Source organism: Quercus robur, chromosome 5 (genome assembly GCF_932294415.1).
Source record: "Quercus robur chromosome 5, dhQueRobu3.1, whole genome shotgun sequence".
NCBI lineage: Eukaryota > Viridiplantae > Streptophyta > Magnoliopsida > Fagales > Fagaceae > Quercus > Quercus robur.
In genome coordinates, this window is record NC_065538.1 from 77,361,438 (window position 1) to 77,382,574 (window position 21,137).

The 21,137-nt window shown below is 34.3% G+C and overlaps 3 protein-coding genes and 1 long non-coding RNA gene across 5 annotated transcripts in view; 3 read left to right on the forward strand and 1 right to left on the reverse strand.

Annotated features, from left to right (window-relative positions):
• The first annotated feature begins 2,852 nt into the window (after nucleotides 1–2,852).
• On the forward strand, nucleotides 2,853–4,491 carry LOC126728747 (cysteine-rich repeat secretory protein 38-like). Its single transcript, XM_050434533.1, has 4 exons — nucleotides 2,853–3,630; nucleotides 4,030–4,155; nucleotides 4,233–4,384; nucleotides 4,483–4,491. The coding sequence occupies exons 1-4, from the start codon at nucleotides 2,853–2,855 to the stop codon at nucleotides 4,489–4,491; spliced, it is 1,065 nt and encodes a 354-aa protein (XP_050290490.1).
• The window catches only part of LOC126727204 (cysteine-rich receptor-like protein kinase 10), a 133,504-nt gene continuing 116,396 nt past the window's right edge, over nucleotides 4,030–21,137 (forward strand). The window contains exon 1 of the mRNA XM_050432765.1: nucleotides 4,030–4,155. The gene's annotated coding sequence lies outside the window, so the exon portion shown is untranslated. The remainder of the gene's footprint in view (nucleotides 4,156–21,137) is intronic.
• LOC126727209 (putative cysteine-rich receptor-like protein kinase 12) lies at nucleotides 4,281–7,029 on the forward strand. Of its 2 annotated transcripts, XM_050432774.1 has the most exons (3): nucleotides 4,281–5,245; nucleotides 5,367–5,604; nucleotides 6,450–6,530. In XM_050432774.1, coding segments are annotated over exons 1-3 (477 nt in total). In that variant the 5' UTR covers nucleotides 4,281–5,007; the 3' UTR covers nucleotides 6,451–6,530. The 2 variants fall into 2 exon arrangements, with proteins under 2 accessions (XP_050288731.1, XP_050288732.1); XM_050432775.1 differs by lacking the exons at nucleotides 4,281–5,245; nucleotides 5,367–5,604 and adding an exon at nucleotides 5,638–5,851 and having other exon boundaries at nucleotides 6,450–7,029.
• LOC126727212 (uncharacterized) lies at nucleotides 11,629–13,716 on the reverse strand. Its single transcript, XR_007656182.1, has 2 exons — nucleotides 13,275–13,716; nucleotides 11,629–11,950 (listed from the first exon to the last, which is right to left on the reverse strand). It is a non-coding gene; the product is annotated as an uncharacterized LOC126727212 (long non-coding RNA).

Here is a 21,137-nt window from a genome sequence, read left to right on the forward strand (position 1 = left end):
TGATAAAAATGAGTTTTAAAGTTTCTGACTCATTGCCCCTCCCCAACGTGAATGTTAATATTGTTGAAAACTGAGATAAGTTTGGGCTGAATTTTACTGTGGTAATAAGATTGCTAGCTGGTTTGATAAGTAGTCATCCAATATATGTTTGCTGGAGTACAAGTGTTTCTTCACTTTGATACAATGCATCCATCTATTCTTTACAACCACATACCATAAATATAGTCAAGTAAAGTATGTAGGCTAGGCTTGAATAGGCTTTGAAGATGATTGACAGCTTGCTTTCTGTCAACCACTCTTTTTAAAATTTTGTTGGGCTCCTTATTAAGGGTCCGTTTGGATACAGCTAAAAACTAAAAACTGAAACTGAAAACTGAAAAACACTGTAGCAAAATAATTTTTAAATGTGTGATAATAGTACCGTGAGACCCATTTTTAATGAAAAAGTTGCTGAAAAGTGAAATTTGTGGGTCCATGAACAGTACACGATGTGCACTAATTGGCTGAAAAAAGTTTGATAAGTCCAACTTTGCGGCTACTGTTTATTGAACAGTGCATGAACAGTAGCCACAATCTCAAAAACGCATGAAAAAAAAAAAGAAAAAAGAAAAAAAAAAAGAAGGAAAAACACAGATGCACGTTTAAGTTTCAGCTGAATCCAAATGTAGTTTTAATCAATTTTTGTAAAGCTTTAAGTCTTTAACCAGCCACTCCTCTAGCTTTTGTTTATTTTAAAAAATTTCATAAAGAGTTGAATATTCAAATGGGCTTTGGCATAAAACAATTGATTGGATGGTCTAATGGGCTACAGCATAACTTGACATAATTTAGACATAAACTCTTATAAAAAGATTAAAAAAAAAAAGAAGTAAAATATTGAGTTTTATCAAACAATATTTATGTTTGCTTAACATTTCATATTTTTTATTTGCCTTATGAAAGTTGTGTTATAAAAAAGACATTTGAAAATTAGATCTTTATTTTTATTTAGACTATTTTAGTTCATTTTTCAACTTATATTAATTTAATATATTAATTCATATTTTAAATAATTATTAAATTAATCATGATGTCATCACGGTTCGACCTCGGTTTGACCTCAAAAACCTTGAACCTCTCCCTTTTACGGTTCAATGAACGGTCCAGGTTTGAAAACCTTGGAATTTACAAGCCAACCCACTCGAGAAAGGTTTCAAGTAAATTCCAAAAAATCCCAACATACTCGTCATAGTTTCAAGTTCACTACACAACAGGTCAGCCCTTTTGTAAAAATCGCTTGGTCCATGAAAAGCTATCTGATTAACTTGAAATTAAATAGGGGTAAGCTCTTATATGTGTAGCATGTACCATCAAAAATTCAACTCAAAATAATTTTTCTATAATTTGTTAAAAATCATGTATTGCAGCTGACTCAAATCTGTCCATGACTGATTTAGGTTCCCGAAAGAAAATTGCTATAGTTTTAATACTAGCCAAATACTTTGAGACTTTATTCACATTAAAACCACATGTTAAATAAAATTAAAAACATGGAATGAAACCCTTTATCTCATACAAACAAATACCACAACAACAAATCAAGAAACCAAAACTCATAACTCATAGAGACAAATAATTAAACACTTGGTATGCAAAAGCACATGCTCACATCACTAGCACAAATTCAGAGTTATCACTACTCTCACACTCATGCCAAGTCATTCAAATTGCAAAGAAATACACTTCCAAAAATCAACCCTAAACTTCTACAAAAATCAACCCATATGATTGCTCAAGGAACCCAATTTTTTTTTAACCGTGGAACCCCAAATGATCACCATTTGTAAAAATCCTTAACTACTTATCAAATAAGTCCACCAAATCAAAAACCCACTTACTCAAACACATATATATCACTCAAATAGCTTAGATTAGGAAGAAATCTTACAACAACATGAAAAGCTACCAAAATGGTTAAGAGTTTTACCTTTAAAATTTGAGATAATGGAGGCCTAGAGGTTGCTATGCAGTTTTCTGGTAAATCTCGCCAGAAAGTGATGGTGGAGAGAGGCACCGGTGGGAGAGTAATAGAGATAGAGATGTCTATGTATTTGTATTTAAGTGTGAAAGAAAAGAAATAAGGGGAAGTCCTTAACTAGCCGACCAAGAGGGGGAGATATTTAGGACCCATTTGGTTGGAGATTTCTAGTATACTTTGTTTAAAATGATATAAAAATTGTGGTTTAAAAAGTGTTGCGACAATATTCATTAAAAAAAAAAAAAAGTGTTTGGTACTATGTTTCAAATAACATGTTTCAGTGTGTAAAAAACCATAATTGTTTGTTTGGTATGTGTGTATTTTTTTTTTTTTTTTTAAATGACAAACACAATACAAATTAATATTTTTTTTATTTGAGGAGAGAGAGAAGTCAGATTATGTGTTGTCTAATCAAGTGGACCCCATGATTTTCAACATATTTACAAAAATATTATTGAGTAATGTTGTTTGAAATCTGAAAACTGATAAAATGAGATTTCTAAATTCAATGTTTAAACATCCTAAAATGAGCAATGTAACTCAAACATTCCAGTAAAAAACACCCTTACTAAACGTGTTATTATTATTATTTTTTGAATCCACAGTTTTTTAGTATTTAAATACTAAAAACTGTTGTTCAAATACTCTAACCAAATCGCCCTTACAAAATTTGTGTGCTTGAGGGTCAATTGTGGGCTTCTAAAAATCTGACTTCTATTTTATTTTATTTTATATATATGTTTTTTTTAATTGGGCTGAGACGTTACATTATATCTTTTGCATCTCGACTTCCTTCGGCCAAAGCAGCCATCCTATGTGCTATTATCTTTGGAAAATGGACAAAGATGTAGTTTCAGCTAAGCTTTTCTTAATTATACCGCTATTCATGCCCCTTATCCTTGCTAGTGGAGAACTTCTCGGTATCTTTTGTCCCAATGATTTTAGAAATTACACTCACAACAGCCCATTTGAAAACAACCTCAAACAACTTCTTGAGTTATTGCCTTCCAATACTTCAGTAACAGGTTTCTATAACACCTCTATTGGGGATGGAGATTATCAAGATACTGTCTATGGCCAAGCACTTTGTAGAGGGGATGTCAATTCCACAGTTTGTCAGAATTGCATACAGAATGTAAGCCAGAAAATCTTAACACAGTGTAAAAGTGAAGATGGAATGATATGGTTTGAACTTTGTCAAGTTCGCTACTCCTATCAGATGTTCTTCTCCTTGATGGTTTATCCTGGAAAGGATGCATATTATCTGAAAAATCTGGAGCAAAATTCATCACATCCTGTTTATTATAATGAAGTCCTAACGTATTTAATCAATAACATCTCAACTGAGGCTTCCTTTGATCCTTCTAAACGAATGTTTGTTACTGGGGAAATTAAATTTTCAACGGTAACAATTTATGGTCTTGTTCAATGTACTAGGGACATGTCTGAAGATAAGTGTCATAGTTGTTTGCTGTCTGCCTTTGGATATTTTGAGACATGCTGCTTTTCTCTTCGAGGTGGAACTTTGCTTAGTAGAAATTGTAATATGAGGTTTGAGACGTACCAATTCTACAGCGCCTCAAGTTTGATATTGACCTATCCAAGTTTCGCAGGTAAAGAAATACAATCTTGATTATTTCAATGCATTAATGCTGCCATCCACTTTAGAAAAGAGAAACTTTAATATCCTCTTGTCAATTTAAAATTAACTAATTTGGTGATAGTTTTAATGTTGAAAAATTATTGTCATTATCTTATTATTCCCTTTCTTCACAAGAATGGGTCTATATATCCACCAAATTCTGGATGGACTGGATAGGGGTGCGCTTTGTCCAACCCTCAAGGGTCAAAACTTTTTCAAAGTTAATCACACACCCATGCAATTAAATTGTGTTAGATTAGAGCAAAAAAAAAAAAAAAAAAAAGTGAATTTAATTATACTACTTTTACAGAGTCACAGTGAATTTGATTTGAAAGCTAGTTACCAGATCTCTAAAAATTCTATAATTCAGAACACGGAGTTTTTAAAAGGAAGAATCGGGTGGTGGTAGTGATCACGTGTGTATCACTGTTAGTTCTAGCAGTTCTCAGTGGGTCTTGTGCTGTTTATCATTGGCGGAAGAAGAGAACACAACCAGGTGAGTGTTATCTAAATGAATGATCATCATAAATGTATTTCAGAATAATCAAAACGCTCTATTACATGTGTTGGCAGGCCCCACTAGAGTTGAGATTACAGAAGATGGTGAATTGGTACCGGGTTCTGAAGATCTCCGTTTCATGAATCTGTCCACTATAAGGGCTGCTACAGATGACTTTACAGATTCGAATAAGCTGGGACAAGGTGGGTTTGGCCCTGTCTACAAGGTAAGACTTTTATATTTCCATGGGTCAAAAGTAAGGACGCGGTTTAGATTAGATTCCCCTTTTACTGTTTTTCCTATTTCACCTACTTTTGTTGTAAGCAAGCTTAATTATATATATTCAATTTGCTCAATTGTTTATGGAAGAGGGCTATTACTTACTACCTTAGACTATCTGTATTGGATGTTTAATTTATGTTAGCAGCTTCCTTTGAAACAAAACCCACTAAGAGCAGCCTGCCACAGTGCCTTTATACCATAAGGCCATAGGCACGTGGGTTTGGATTAGTTTTTGTTGAATATGTTATTTATATATTTATATGTTAAAAGTTGGGAAAAATGTAGTTATACCTTGAAAAGTTGTTGGAATGTAAGCAAATTATCTAATATAGACTTAGGTTTAGTTAATGTATACCCTTAGGACACACATTAATCATTCATTTTAGAAAACTTTTTATAAGATATATAAAAAGCTATCAAAAAAGTTAATCATTTTTTCATAAAAAATTTCCTAAAATGATTTACTAACATATGCTCTAATGGCACCCGTTAGTAAAACCCTATAAATTTACATTAAAAAAGCTAATCCAAAATGCATGTGTTTTGTATGTCACTAAGCTAGATTTTATGGGTAAGTATGGATATTCTTATCAGGGTGTCCTGCCAGATGGTAAGGAAATAGCAGTTAAAAGAATGTCAAGGATGTCAAGGCAAGGGTTAGAGGAATTGAAAAATGAGGTCATACTTATTGCAAAACTTCAACATAGAAACCTTGTGAGGCTCTTGGGATATAGCATAGACGAAGACGAAAAGCTGCTTGTGTATGAATTCATGCCCAACAAAAGCCTTGATTTCTTTATCTTTGGTTTGTTCCTTCCACCCTCCTGCTTATTAGCTTTGTTATATTCAATTTGCTTAAAGACATCATACAAATTGCCTTCAAACATGATGCCATAAGTTAACTTTCTTCTATTGTTTAATTTCAGATTCAGAAAGATGCACTCAACTTGATTGGAAAACATGCTACAACATTATTGCTGGTATTTCTAGAGGACTTCTTTACCTTCACGAGGACTCTAGACTAAAAATCATTCATAGGGATCTAAAACCTAGCAATATATTGTTGGACCATGAAATGGTTGCCAAAATATCAGATTTTGGAATGGCAAGAATCTTTGGTGAAAACCAAAACACTGCTAATACTACGAGAGTTGCAGGAACATAGTGAGTCTCCTTCTTTTATTTTTGTTTTGTCAAATTTTCCCAAACATTTTCTTATTTCAATTGGAAGTAGATGTTGTAATTCTATGCTCAATACAGTGGATACATGGCACCTGAGTATGCAATGGAAGGCATATTTTCTATAAAGTCTGATGTTTTCAGTTTTGGCGTGATCTTGCTTGAGATTATAAGTGGGAAGAAAAATACTGGCTTCTTTCTCACAGAACATTCTCAGACACTCCTTGGATATGTACGTTTCTTTTTTTAACTATATTCTTGGGAAATAATGAATTAATCATTTAAAAAAGAGTGAAAAATAGGATTTGAGCACTTGTTATAATACTATGGTGAATTTCACTTGTCCCAAAATATGAAGATTTGAAAATGGTATATTTAATTTTTTAACCCCAATATTCTAACACAATGTACACTTTTTGTAAAGTAAAATATTTTTTTTCTATAATTCAATGGTTTGTATGCATAAATTCATTGTGGTTGTTAATTTTCTTGATAATTGCACATAATTTGGTATTATTGGTTTTAGAAAACATGTAAAATCATTATTTAATAAAGTATTAAATACATATTGAACAAAGTTTGACTACAAACTTGGTTGTAGCTACAACCGACAATAGGAAGATAACATGCAAAATAGTACGATATATAATCACTTAAAATGACCATATATAATCATTTAAGTTAAGTTTGATCTAGTAAGTCATGTGCAAAGCACATGACAAAGACATATGTCATCTTCCTGGTGTTACCAAACTTTGTTTATACACATAAACCTATACTCTTGAGGCACTAATAAACAAAACCTTTTGTTATTTAATGTTCATGGACAGGCATGGAGGCTGTGGAAGGAAGGAAAAGGATTGGAATTTATAGACCCTTTGTTGATGGAATCTGGCCAGACAATAGAAGTACTAAGATGCATGCATATGGGGCTTTTGTGTGTGCAAGAGGATCCAGAGGACAGACCCACAATGACGTCTGTGGTAGTTCTTTTAGGAAACGAATCAGTACCTCTTCCTGAGCCAAAACATCCCGCATTAGCTATATCTAGAGTAATTCAGATTGATCAGCTTTCAGCAGCAAATCCTTCTGTAAATGAGCTTACTTTATCCAATGTTTCTCCACGATGATAACTGTCACGATTGCCTCTTCGGGGTTTCAGGCTTCAGCATGACTTTTATCATCAGAATTAAGTTGTAAGGGGAAAAAAATTAGAAGTTGTGTACCAATTACATCTGGTCTCAAAATATTTTCATGTGTTCCAATTGGTGAAAGAGTTGCATTATTTATTAGGTGGGCACAAGAGTTGTAATTTTATGATTTTGTGATATTTCAATATGGGAGTGATCTTCATCCGGAATTTGACAGGTTAATTAAGCAGGAAAACTTAGTAGGTTGTCTTTTGTATTCTCAACATAAAATGGGCTTAGCTCCCCAGTGCAAGTGTGTGATGTGAAAGTGAAACAAATATTCATGATTAAAAAAAAAAAAAAAAATGGGAGGTTGAAGAAAATAATTGCATGTTTTTAATGTGAGTAACTAGATAATTTGTAACCTTATGCATATATGCATATGCACACATTAGATACTTTTACAAATAATTATATCTAAAGTTTTATCAAGTTTATATATAATATTTGTATATTTGAAAATATAAAATATCTACTTGTAAAATAAATATAAGTTTATTTGTAACAAATGAAAAAGAAACTTCATTTAAAACTGTAATTTTTTAAAATTCTCAATTTTAGTATGTGCAATCATTATATGTATAATAAATATTAATAATATTTATATAATAATAAATATACTATAAGAAAAACACTATTTGACAAACCAAAAAAAAAAAACTAGATTCTTACTGTGTGCTTGTATAAAAAAGAATACAGTAAACATATTTTGAAATGTAAAATTACGTATTTTATAACCAAAAAAGTAAATTTATTAAACTTAACAAATTGTGCCAATATTGACAAACAGTTTATATATTTTTAACTTATCTTTAATTAATATTGCTAAAGACTCACCTCCTAATATTTTTATCATAGACACTCAAGATTCAAATTCTCCTAACCTTAACTATCAATGTATCAAAAAATATCCTTTAATTTTTTTTTTTTTTGAGAATCCAAAAATGAGGGTGTTTATGGTTATATTAAAACCTCGGGCAGAGCACATACACTTAGGGATGTGATGCCCACCAACAGACTCCTGTTGGTAGCGGGAATCGAACCTGAGTGTGTTAGGTAGAGCGAACAAACTATACCCAGCTAAGCCAAGCCCCCATTGGCAAAAAAAAATATATCCTTTAAACACTAGACAAATACAAACAATATCATGGCAATCCTTTTAAAACTAGACACGACATTGTTTTGTAGCTTAAATGATTGCAATGACATTGTTTCAAGTGTTGAAGTAATCTCTTTAAATGATACGGCATCGTTTCAAGTTATTTTATCACCATGTGACTCAGTTTTAAGCGACATGTATTTTATTGTCACTGATTACTTGTAACTAATTCTGTTCAGATTTTCCCATAAAAAAAAATCGGTTCAGATTTTCTTTTATTTCTGTTTTGGATACTGTGCAATGTTCACACGGATTTTATATATCTTTTACTCTGTTTTAGTAATAACACACAATGCATTTTCCATATATTCCAATTTCGGGAAAAATGCTCAAACACTCCCTTGAACTTTCAGGTAATAACCATAACACCCTGAACTTTAATTTTGACCAATTTATTCCTTAAACTTTAAACACCTGTCAAATCAATACCTCTGTTACTCTTCTGTTAATAAACTAACGGTAAAACTCACGTGAGAGGCATGTGTGGGAATAAAAACTAAAGCTGAACAGCCTGAACTGTTGAGAGAGAGAGAGAAAGTTTGAGCTCAATTTATAGAGAGGGGAGATGATCCAACCAGAAGTCCATAACAACCTCGGTATCCTCTCTCCAGTGCCAGAGTTCCACCGTCATCTCACTGGCTGTTCACCGCTGGTGTATTTTTCTCTTTCCCTTATTTTATTTTTTTACTACTCTCTGTTTTTCCAATTCTCCTTTTGTGCGATTTTTTTTTCTTGGTTTGATAGCTGGTTGTGGTGGATTGGGTAGGCTTGGTTGTGGTAAAATGCCCATAGTTGTTTGTTTTTCCAATTCACTGTTCTTTGTATGTAAAATGCAATGCTTTTTGAGTATGCTACATAGTTGTTTGATAAAATGCCTGAGAGGGATATGGCCATTAGAGGGGTTGGTTGGTTGTTTGGCAGGATTTTAGATGGGTTTGAAATTTCTTGATAATAATTCTAGTTTATTTTGATGCATTTCTAATAACTTAATATTTTTGAGTATATTATTATGATGAATCCGTTGATGAGAATTGTAAGGTTGAATTTATTCAACCATCTAATTGGCTTTATTCCGTGCCAAATTTGCTTGTAATTCAGCATTTAGTAACCCTGTATTTAGGTGGGTTTGTTGTAAGGGTAGTGAGTGAGATAGAGTGAAGATTGCTCAAGAGTGTGCAAGAAAACAGAGACTCGCGACTGGGACTCGCGGGTGACTCGCGGCTGCAAGCCACCAGAAGCAGCACACGTGCCAAGCATGCTGGAAGATGAACAGTCATGCTAGCTGGAGCACTACAGGACAAAACAGGACAACTGGCCATACGGTTAACTCGCGACTGGATCTCGCGACTTAGTCAAGCCGCGAGGTCAAGCCGCAAGCCACCCTTGTTTTGTAAAACCTGACGTTTCACATTCCTCTCCCACTCCAGTATAAATACCCCTTTTACCCACGATTGAAAGAGAGCTTCCAGAAAGAATTTTGAGAGAGAAACCCTAAAGAAAAACCAGATTGCTTCACCCACAATCTCTACCTTAGAGTCTCTTCAAATTCCTCAACTCTCTTCCTCTCCATTGTCAAATCCTTGAGAGGCATTATACCAAACCTGGTTCTCACCATCATCATCACTGTGAGACAATTGTTTGGATTTCTGGGAAGCAGTTAGGAAGGAGCCAATCTTCATTGGTTGATGCTACGGTCTAGTAGCGGAATCCGGGAAGCTAGAAAAGAAAAAGGTTCGGCGCAACCTCGTTGGAGCAAGAAGCTTGGAGGGCTTAGGTGCACTGGGTAGATTAGGCTTGGAGGGTCTATTGCTGTCCTTGTATCCCAACTGTGTTTTCTAGTAGATTGATTACCGCTTGGAGGGCGGCGGAGAGGTTTTTCGCCGAGGACTTCGGTTTCCTCTTCGATAACACATCGCGTGTTGTCTTTGTGTTTGCATCTTTCTTCCTCTCTATCTTTGCCTATTTATTATCTGCTGTGGATTTTATTTTGTTATGGCTTAGATAGTTTTTAACCAATTTCATATTATAGCATATGTTAAGTTTCCGCACACTAGTTGTTTGACATATTGCTTGAATTGGTTAAGTTGTAATTTGGGGGTCTAAACGTTCAAAGGTGTTTTGTACACGTTTTTGAACTTTCAAGAATTTATTTTGGCACCATTTGTTTGTGAGCTAATTGGTGGGAGAACAAGCTCTGCTACTTTGGCTCCATTTTGTTTTCTCCTACATAGAACAATTTACTTGCTACAAATTAAGGTAGTTCATCATGAGAACTACTTCTTTAATACTAAAACAACATTACATATATTAGTAATAATAAGCTGGACAAATGATATAATCAGGGCAGTTAGGTAATCATATTCCAGGGTTCTCTAATGGGGTTTGGTTGATTGGTAGGATTTTAGTTGGGTTTGCAATTTTTTGACAATAATTCAAGTTTATTTTGATGCATTTCTACAAACTTTTGTGGGTTAAAAACTTCATTTTGATTTTCAATGCTTGCAAAGAGGTGGTATTTTAGCACTTGGCTTTCAAACCTCAATTAGTTAATAGTTATTGGTACTGTAATATGTACACCAAATGATCATGTTAATATTTTGCATTCAATTCCTTTTGAAAAAAGGGAACCTTTTTGCGTTTGGGATATTGTGTGTGTCACAGAACTTGCAATGAATTATGTTCTCTCTCTCTCTCTCTCTCTCTCTCTCTCTCTCTCTCTCTCTATATATATATATATATTTTTTTTTTTTTTTTTTAAATTTTTTTTTTTTTAATAAGTGGCAAGAATATGGACAAAACTAGTTTTTCTTTTCTTTTCTAATTTTTGGGGGGAATAAAACGGGTAAAAATCTCTAGCTTTAAGGGAGCAGTTTAGCTTATGGATGGGGACGTTAGTATTTTTTTTTTCTTTCTACTCTCTATATTGTTCTTTCTTTCCATCTCTTTCTATTAATCTTCTTGTTAATTTGATTTGCAGCTATGTATGAATGTCTACTGTCACTTCCTACAAATTCATCTGATGAGGAAGGGAATTCCAGGCCTAGATTCCATGAGTTTAACCAACACACTGACATGAAGAATGTATAGCCAACAAATGGACTCAAATTTGTATCACATGTAGTCTTCAAGGAGGCATTAAAGGAGTGGTGTATTAGAGAAAATCATGATTAGGCAATAAGTGGAGAGTAACAACTAGATGTAAAAAAATTAAAAAAAAAATGTGGTTGGAAGATAAGAGGCATCCCAAACACAAAGGGGTGTTATTTTTTGTATAATTATTGATTCGTTGGGTGTTATTTTTTTGAAACAATTTACGATTTGTAAATGCTCATTGTTATTTTAATTCATGGTAGTTGAGGAGAACAATTTACTATTTGTAAACCTTTTGGTTTGATATTTCATTGCTTAATGTATATCAAAGCAATCAAATAAAGTGAGTGTCAATGTTAGCTGAGAAGAATGATTTTATGCAAGCCATATATTGGCCTCTTCCTGGTAGGATAAATTTCACTATTTTCTTGATGATTTTTTTTAGCTTTCTCAGTAATAAGCTCAGGAAATTTCTACTATTTCATGAAAGGAGAAATTTTCTTTAAATTTCCACTGCACTTCAAGCTAGAAGCTTTTTCAATAACTCGTACATTGGTGGAATTCCATTAATTTCATAAGTTGAACATTACATAGTTGTGAATATTTTTATATTATATTACATCTAATCTAAATAGGTAGGTATATTACATCACAAGCCCTTTTTTTGGGGCTCCTACATAGATAGTCACTGCAATGTATATATAGTAAGCTGGCACTAGAGTCCAGATTTACAAAAGCCACTGAAAACATCTCCTTCATGTTGATTGATTTTCTCCATATGACAAACGAGTTTGACATTTTGGTAAAATATATTGATATGTACTCCATGCCACTTAGGGATCCTCTATGTGCATTGCAACTTTGTTCTTCTCCAACAGTATACATTATGATTCTACGCAACAACAAAAAATTAAATAAAAAGAAAAATAAATTTATTAGACTATGCACAACTTAGAAACCAAACACAAGTAAATGAAACCAAAAAGAAACAAATGAACACCCCCTAAACCAGGTACTTTCACCACATGATTCAAAAAAGTATAACTTTGTGTCACATGTCATGAAAATTAATTGCTCTATTCTTAGCTTGTTAGATCAAGACGTAAACTGCAGTTGATATTAGTTCATATTACTAAATCTAATAAAACCATAATCATAAATTCATTATGTTTGGGTATTGTCGAATTTTTCCTTTCCAAAACTAAGTTGCAATTAACAGGACTCCGATAATGTAAGCAAAGAAGTTCTAAAGAACAAAAATATATAATTGAATCAATGAAAAGGATTTGCATATAGAAGAAATAAGTAATGAAATAATAGTTTTCTACATTTCATCAACCTCAACTGGATGAGTCATAAGCTCATAACATCAAATATTTGTTACAGACTTAAACCCCACCAACAAACCCAAGGACAGTTAAAATGATCCTTTTCTTCTTTTTCTCTAGGAATTAAAGTAATGAAATCATCAATCACCTCACTTGAACCATTTAGAAGAAGAAAAATTAAAAAACCAGTGTAACCTATTGAACCACCAAATGTAATACAGCCACTGTTTTTTCAAATTTTCTTTCGCAAATCATTAAAAGAATGGCATGATATTATACTAGAGAACAAAATCACCTCACTTGATATGTACACTAATTTTAAGTCCCAAATTTAATGTTTGTTTCATTTTTAATTTCCATTAGCTTATATGAAACAATCAAGCTCACTTATTAATCATCTAACTACACTACATATACCACATTCACTATAGAAGAGCCAAGTAAATAGTTAATAATAGTAGCCCAGCTTGTTCTCCCACCAATTAGCTCACAAACATATGGTGCCAAAGTAAATTCTCATCAACGGATTCATCGTAATAATATACTCAAAAATATTAAGTTATTAGAAATGCATCAAAATAAACTAGAATTATTATCAAGAAATTTCAAACCCATCTTAAATCCTGCCAAACAACCAACCAACCCCTCTAATGGCCATATCCCTCTCAGGCATTTTATCAAACAACTATGTAGCATACTTAAAAAGCATTGCATTTTACATACAAAGAACAGTGAATTGGAAAAACAAACAACTATGGGCATTTTACCACAACCAAGCCTACCCAATCCACCACAACTAGCTATCAAACCAAGAAAAAAAAATCGCACAAGGAGAATTGGAAAAACAAAGAGCAGCAAAAAAATAAAATAGGGGAAAGAGAAAAATACACCAGCGGTGAACAGCCAGTGAGATGACGGTGGAACTCCGGCATCGGAGAGAGGATACTGAGGTGATTATGGACTTCTGGTTGGATCATCTCCCCTCTCTCTAAACTAAGCTCAAACTTTCTCCCTCTCTCTCAACGGTTCAGGCTGTTTAGCTTTAGCTTTTATTCCCACGTGCCTCTCACGTGAGTTTTACCATTAGTTTATTAACGGAAGAGTAACAGATGTATTGATTTGGCAGGTGTTTAGAGTTTAAGGAGTAAATTGGCCAAAATTAAAATTCAGGAGGTGTTACGGCCACTATTTGAAAGTTTAGGGGGGGTGTTTGAGCATTTTTCCCTCCAATTTCTCCAAACTTTCATTTCCTCTCTTCATTGTTAATATTTTTCATAATTTCCGATGGGATTTTCACATGGCATCACTGCCTTTTATACAATGTGCACAACCAATGTCTTCCATGTCATCCACTCAATCTGTACCTACAATGGTGTCAATGTCATCTACTCATTCTGCGAATCAAACAAATTTATTTTTACTCTTAAATATGGCTAATCTCAAGTCAGTGAAGCTTGATAGCTCCAACTACATTGTTTGGACGCACCAAATCACTTCGATTATCAAAACCTACTCACTAATTCAACATCTTGATAATTCAATTCCTATTCTTGGACAATATCCTCGTGATAGCAATAGCAAAGGAAATTTCATGAACCAAGTCAATCTAGAGTTCGAAGCTTGGCAAATTCTTGATCAAGCCCTTGTTACCTTGATCAATTCAACTCTCACTCCATCTATCTTCTATGTTGTAGTAGGATTTGATTATGCAATCGAAGCTTGGAGGACCTTAGAGAAGAGGCTCACTTCTTCCTCTCACCCTAACATCTTGAATCTAAAGATTGAACTCCATAGCATCACAAAGGTTAATGATTCTATGAATGTTTAGTTTCAACCCATAAGTGGCTTCCGCACAAACCTGTGTTTTTGGGTGATGACCAGCCGAATTTGCATGTGAGTGACTTGATTGATAGTACAACAATGCAATGGGATAGGGAAAAGGTCTTTGATCTCTTTGTTTATCAAACTAGAAAAGAAATACTAGCCATTCCTCTGTCCTTGACTGCCTCTCGGGACAAGCTGATATGGAAGGAAAATTCAGCAAAGTTGTTTACAGTGAAGTCTGCATATCAGGTTGCTTTAAAGCAAGGAAAAAAAATCAAGTTGAGCACTCTAGAGCAGTAACTGATCAAGCTCTCTGGAAAAAAATCTGGACTCTAAAGACTCCTCCTAAAGTTAATAAGTTTGTGTGGCGTGCCTGCTCAAATATTTTACCTACAAGAGAAAACTTGCATGGGAGAAAAATGAAAATTGACCCCCAATATGAAATATGCTACCAGAAACCTGAATCCATTGGTCATCTTCTTTGGGAATGTCCCTTAGCAAGGAATGTATGGGCACTTTGCCGAGGGAAAATCCAAAAATGTTCAAATGCAGAACAAGACTTCTTTGCACTCTTTAGGATGATGGCAAATAGGCTTATACAGATGGAGTTGGACAGATGGGCAACGATATCGTGGGCATTATGGAATGCTAGAAATAAATTCTATTTTGAGAAGGTCCAACAACATCCTAAAGCAATATTGGAAGAGGCAATTGGCTACTTGGAAGAATATCAGAGATTATTTGCAGCAATGGGGAGCCATTAATAATGTTTTTGAACCTTGTTATAATTTGTTGTGTGTTGTTCTAGTATTTAGTGTAGTTCTCCAACAGTTCTGCAATTATGCACATGTGCTGTGAAATTGGAAGGGGCAATTGGCTTCTTGGAAGAGTATTAAAGATTATGTACGGTAATGGGAGTTTTTTTGAACCTTGTTATAATTTGTTGGAGGTTGTTCTGGTATTTTATGTACTTCTCCAGTAGCTCTGAAATTATGCACCAGTGCTGTGATATTGGAAGGGGCAATTGGCTCGGAAGAGTATTAAAGATTATGTGCAGTAATAGGGTTGTTTGTATGCTGGTCTGGTATTTAGCAATGTGTCTTTAGCAATGATGAAGCTACGCACCTATGCTGTGATATTGGAAGGGGCAATGGAGAACCATTAATTCTGTTTTGAATATTGTTATAATTTGTTGTGTGTTGTTGTGGTATTTGTTATTTTGATGTATTTCTTTCTAGTAGGCTTGGAGTTTATGCGTCTGTGCTGTGATGGCTATGGTGCTGTACCTTTATAATTTTATATAAATAAAAGTTTCTATCTTTATCTCAAAAAAAAAAAAAGTCAATGTAGATAATGAGGAATTACTGCATAATGTACTCAAGGGAATGCCTAAAGAATACAATGCTTTGTGCTATGCACAATTCTTACAAGAACTTAGCACTTGTCCTTTGATGAATTACAAACTCTTCTCTAAGCAGAAGAGAAGAAGATCCAATATTTGAATGAGAATGCTAAGAATCAGAGTGTCGCACCATTATAATGGCAATGTTTGCTGTTGGACACGAGCCCTAATTCTTCTCAAGCCCAATTCCAACTCAAGCAAGGATTTGGATGAGGCAGTGGAAGGAACTATAATCATAGAGGAAGGATTAATCAATCCTCTCAATCTTTCTGGCAAGCAGGTAACACCTATCATCAGTCTCCATCTTCTAAGTATGATTCTAGACCATCATGTTAAATTTGCGGGATACCAATCAAGGAAAGCATCCACCAACCAAATTGGCTGTTATGGACATAGGATCACATAACAATCAAGCCAATGATCCATGAATGACTGATTCCAAAGTAAAAGATCACCTAATTGCCAATCTTGGCAACCTTTCATTGCAAACAACTTGTAAGGGAGCAAAACATATTACAATTGGCAACGGACAAGCATTACCATTCAATAACATAGGTAATGTAATCTTAAGAACTAAAACTTTTAATTTTAGATTTCAAAATATTTTACATGTACCAAAAATAACTTCAGTTCTATTGTCTATGTATAGATTATGCAAAGATATTAATTGTAGGTGTCACTTTGATGCTGACCATTTTTGTATTCAGAATTTGCATTAGGGAAGGTTTTTTACAATGGCCTGAGTGAGAATTGCTTGTGCCCCTTCTATCCTAGTCATCTTTCATATTCTACATCTACCAAAAGTCCTCTTCACAAGTTTTGTGTCTGCATTGCTTTGTCTTCAAGTTCTACTACAAATAAGTGCTATCTTTGGCATCAAAGATTAGGCCACCTATGTAATAAAGTTTTACAAACTTTATTTCTTGATTTGATTGCTAAGTATGTACATAATAATTTAATTGATAAGTCGTTGTGTGAACACTGTTTGAAATGGAAAATGCACAGTTTGCCTTTTCCCAAATCTGCTACTAATTCAAATAAACCCTTTGAGGTGGTTTACATTGATGTTTAGGGTCCTGCACCCATTACTTCCGTCAATGGATTCAGATTTTATAAATAGTTTGTGGATGATTATAGCAGGTTGACATGTTTGTTTCTGTTGAATAGCAAATATGAAATGTTAGACACCTTTATGCACTTTAATTCTTTGGTTGAAACTAATTTTCAACCAAAATTAAAGTACTTAGATCAGACTGTGGGGTGAATACATATCTAAGTCCTTTACTAATTTTTGCAATTTGAATGGAATCATGCATCAATTTAGTTGTCCTTATACCACACAGCAAAATGGTTTGGTAGAAAGAAAACACAGACACATTATAGAGTCTTCCCTTAGCATGGTGTTTCAAGCCAAATTACATCTCACTCAATGGTCCTCAGCAGTTAACACTGCAATTTTCCTGATTAACAGGCTGCCTTCCACTGTTTTGAATTTGTTTCTCTTTGGGAAGTTCTTTTTCAATCTAAACCAGACTTGTCCCAACTCAGAATCTTTGGTTGCATTGTTATCCAACACAAACTCCAATTTAGAACCTCTCCTTGCCTTTTCTTGGGCTACCCTCCTAATTACAAAGGTTATATTTGCTTTGACCCTTCTACTAGCAAAATTTACTTATCTAGACACGTCCTTTTTGATGAAATGGGATTTTAATCATTTCCACACTGAGTCTCCTGCACTCCCTCTATCACTGCTCAATATTGGATATCACTAGTCTCATTTTATCACTTGTGCTCAACAACAAAGCCTTCCTCAGTCAATACTACAACACCTCACTCTTCTACTCCTTTGTACCCATCAGCACCTCTTCCTTCTACAGTTCCTCAAGATGTATCACCATCACCATCCACCTTCCTCAGTCTACTTCATATAATTTACCTACAGACTTGTCTTCTATTACTATCTCAAATCAATCTCAACCCAAGACAACCCTTTACCTGTCACAACCTCCTGTTTTAATCCTGTTCCCTCCACTGGTTCTAATCAAATCAATGTCCATCCTATGCATACTAGATCCAAAAAGGGTATCTATAAAGCTAAACAATGCTTTAAGTCCAGTATTGACTGCAATGTTACAGCACCATTCTCAGTTGGTGTTGCCAGCCAATATCCTCAATATTGCATAGCCATGGATGAAGAATTTCAATCTCTTCAACAACAACAGACTTGGACTCTAGTGCCACTACCCTAAGACAAGAATATTGTAGGTCCTAAAAGAACTTTGAAGAGGCACAGTGATGGTACAATTGGAAGGTACAAGGCTTGGTTGGTAGCCAAAGGCTACTATCAACAGCAGGGTATTGATTTTGATGAAACCTTTATCCTAGTCATCAAACACACAACTATGAGATTAATTCGGCATTCAATTGGCCTTTAGGGCAACTTGATGCGAAGAATGCATTTCTGCATAGTGTGCTTAAGAAGGAGGTTTACATGATCTAACCTCTCGGTTATGCTCATCTTCCCCAACATATTTGTCTCCTTCAAAAATCTATTTATGGTCTAAAGCAGGCCCTCAGAGCTTGGTTTGAAAGATTTACAATACATATTCTGCACTTAGGCTTCACTTCTTATATTGCAGACCCTTCCTTTTTCCTTCATTTTCACAAACCACCATCATTTACCTTCTTCTATATGTGGATGACAGTCATCACAAGTAATTCACCCTCTTCTATTGCTTCCATTATCATTTCACTCAGCAATGAGTTTGATCTTAAATATTTTACTTTCTTGGTTTTCAATTGTCCCATACTTCCTCAGGTCTTTCCATAACTCAAACCAAATATGCCATTGATCTACTTTAGAAACATCATATGTTTCATTCTAAACCTCGCCAAAAACCCTGCTCTTCTACTAGGCTTTCACCCACTGTTGGTACACCCCTCTCTATTCCTCACTCCTATAGAAGCTTAATTGAATCCCTTCAATACTTAACCTTTACTACACCTGATTTTTCCTTTGTTGTCAATCGGGTTTGTTAAATGCATCCTTAGGCACCTCAAAGGCACTCTATTGTCTAGCTTGTTGTTCAAACCTGGGCCTATACAACTCTCTGCATATTCAGATGCAGAGTGGGCTGCTGACCCATCTAATCAAAGATCCACAACCAGTTTTATTGTCTTCATGAGCTCCAATCCAATCACCTGGGCTGCCAAGAAGCAACCCACTGTTTCTAGAAGTTCCACTGAAGCAGAATACCAAACCTTGCTTCTACCACTGCAAAATTATGTTAGCCTTGCCTTAGTTTCTAACTTGTTTCATTCTTCACTTTGTACATGTGTAAGACCAATTTTAAATTATTTTTCACAAGAAACAAGAACCCCCAAAAAAAAAAAAAAAAATGGAGCTAAAAGAAGTTCAGCCTAATATTACTAGATTATAACTTAAAGAATCAAACTTTGTAAAATGTCCTTTTGTTTTTTTCTTTTGACAATTAACATGTTCTTGCTATTATCTATTTTCCTGGAAAAGGCACCCAACCTACAGGAACTGCTAATGATATTTCAAAAAGGTCAAGGCTTTTATACTTAGCCTTAATCAATAAACAAAATCCAATTAATTAAAGGGAAATTTACACAAATCTACCTTAAGATTTGGAGGAATGAGTGAATGACACTCCACCCCAAACCTTAAGAGAAATGACACCCTCCTCCCTTGAGGTTTGAGGAATTCAACACATTTATCCTTCCATTAATAACGGTAACAAAATATTCTAAATTTTGAAAAGATTCCTTTGATCAAACCCTAACCACAGTTTGATGATGATAAACTATATTTAACCCAAAAAAAAAAAAACTTCTACCAGCCATAAGGTTTGGTCAAGGACATCTTTTCAAAATGTGAAATATTCTGTTACTGTTATTAAGGAAATGACTAATGTGTTAATTTCCTCAAAACTTCAATGGCAGGGAGTGTTATTTCCATTAAGATTTGGTGCGGCTTGTCATTTCCCCAAACCTTAAGAGTAGTTTGTGTAATTTACCCTTAATTAAATACAAGAAGAAGGGAGAGGGAAAGACTTGTCAACATCAGTAGTGTGTTACTACATAATATATGATTCAGGGTCTTTTTTTTTTTTTTTTTAACTAAATATTTATTGCATTTAGGCTTTAGTGAAACTACAAAGAGAAATGAGAAGTGATCACTACCATAAGATATCAAGTGCATAGTAACAAGAAATTGTATTAATTATATAATATTAGTTGCAATATCTCTGATGCTGCATAAAGAAGAAACTTCACCCTATTTTTGTCAATTGGCTGATTGTAACATGAGGTCCAATAACAGTTCCTGATCCAATATGAATATATGCACCAACAACAGATTTTGGATGAACTATGGCACCCATCTCTATTAGCACCGTCGGGTCAATGCAAGCTGACTTGGGGAAAGTTCCACCTCCATTATGCCATCTTTGAAATTCTTGGTGACTTATTCCAGCACCATCCTCTAATCTTTGAATTCAAGGCATGTGAGTATGTGACAAATGCCAGTTAATGTAAGTCAATGAAGTAAACCACATAAGCTTCAATAATGTATGCTTATAAAATTCTTTAAAAAAACAAAAAAAATTTAAGCCCAAAAGACGAGGAAAATTCAATAAGGACAGTTAACATCACACTGAAATGAAAACAACGCAAATAAACTTCATAACCCATGTCAACAATGCAACAAAGTCTTTTGAATTTCAGTAAAAATCAATCATCATTCATTAAAAATACCTCAAGCTAAACCATTATTACATTACATTATATAAACATTTGCATTTACTGGGGTCATTTTTAACACAATCACATAAAATGTGGTTAGCACCTAGCATCTCAATGATCTCATGGTAACTGTATTGCACTCAGCAATGTTAGACTACGCGCTGTGCTTAATGTTTTTGGACAATGCCTAAGCTCACTTCTCAACAAGCCTTTAGCATGAGTATTTCTCTTCTTTTTTTTTTTTTTTTTTTTCTTGGTACAATTCAAATACGCATTCATTATAAGCTCAATCAAAAACACATACCAAGCATGCTACAACATGGTATATAGCAAGACATGTACTATTCTCTAACTGGGTTTACTCTCACAGAAATTTTCACAAACAGTTCCAGTGCATAACAATTAAAAAAAAAAAAAAAAAAAAACCTTCAACTTCATAGTTCAACAAGACACACCAGACCCAGTTTGGCCAGCGCAAACAGAGAAGGTGCAACGACTAGTACCATTAGTCCATGGAGATAAAGCACGAATATAGGCGTTTTATTTGAAGGACACGAGGTGAGACATTGCTAATTTTTTAACAGTGAGTGACATGGCTGAGAGAAGAATGGGTCTTACGTTGTTTTATTTATGTAATGTTGTGTTAATGTAGTGTGAGTTCAAAGTTGAATTTCTGTTAAGGAAATGGGAAAGAAAGTGCCTCGGCCTGTCTGCTTCTGAAGATAGTTACGGAGTACGGACAGAGACAGAGGGGCAGT

Excerpts from the sequence above, each read along its gene's own strand:
- LOC126728747 (XM_050434533.1), top strand. The coding sequence starts at position 2,853 with ATGGACAAAGATGTAGTTTCAGCTAAGCTTTTCTTAATTATACCGCTA. Across the intron at positions 3,631-4,029 it reads GACCTATCCAAGTTTCGCAG|AACACGGAGTTTTTAAAAGG; the intron begins GTAAAGAAATAC and ends TCTATAATTCAG. Across the intron at positions 4,156-4,232 it reads GAAGAAGAGAACACAACCAG|GCCCCACTAGAGTTGAGATT; the intron begins GTGAGTGTTATC and ends ATGTGTTGGCAG.
- LOC126727209 (XM_050432774.1), top strand. The coding sequence starts at position 5,008 with ATGGGTAAGTATGGATATTCTTATCAGGGTGTCCTGCCAGATGGTAAG. Across the intron at positions 5,246-5,366 it reads CCTTGATTTCTTTATCTTTG|ATTCAGAAAGATGCACTCAA; the intron begins GTTTGTTCCTTC and ends GTTTAATTTCAG.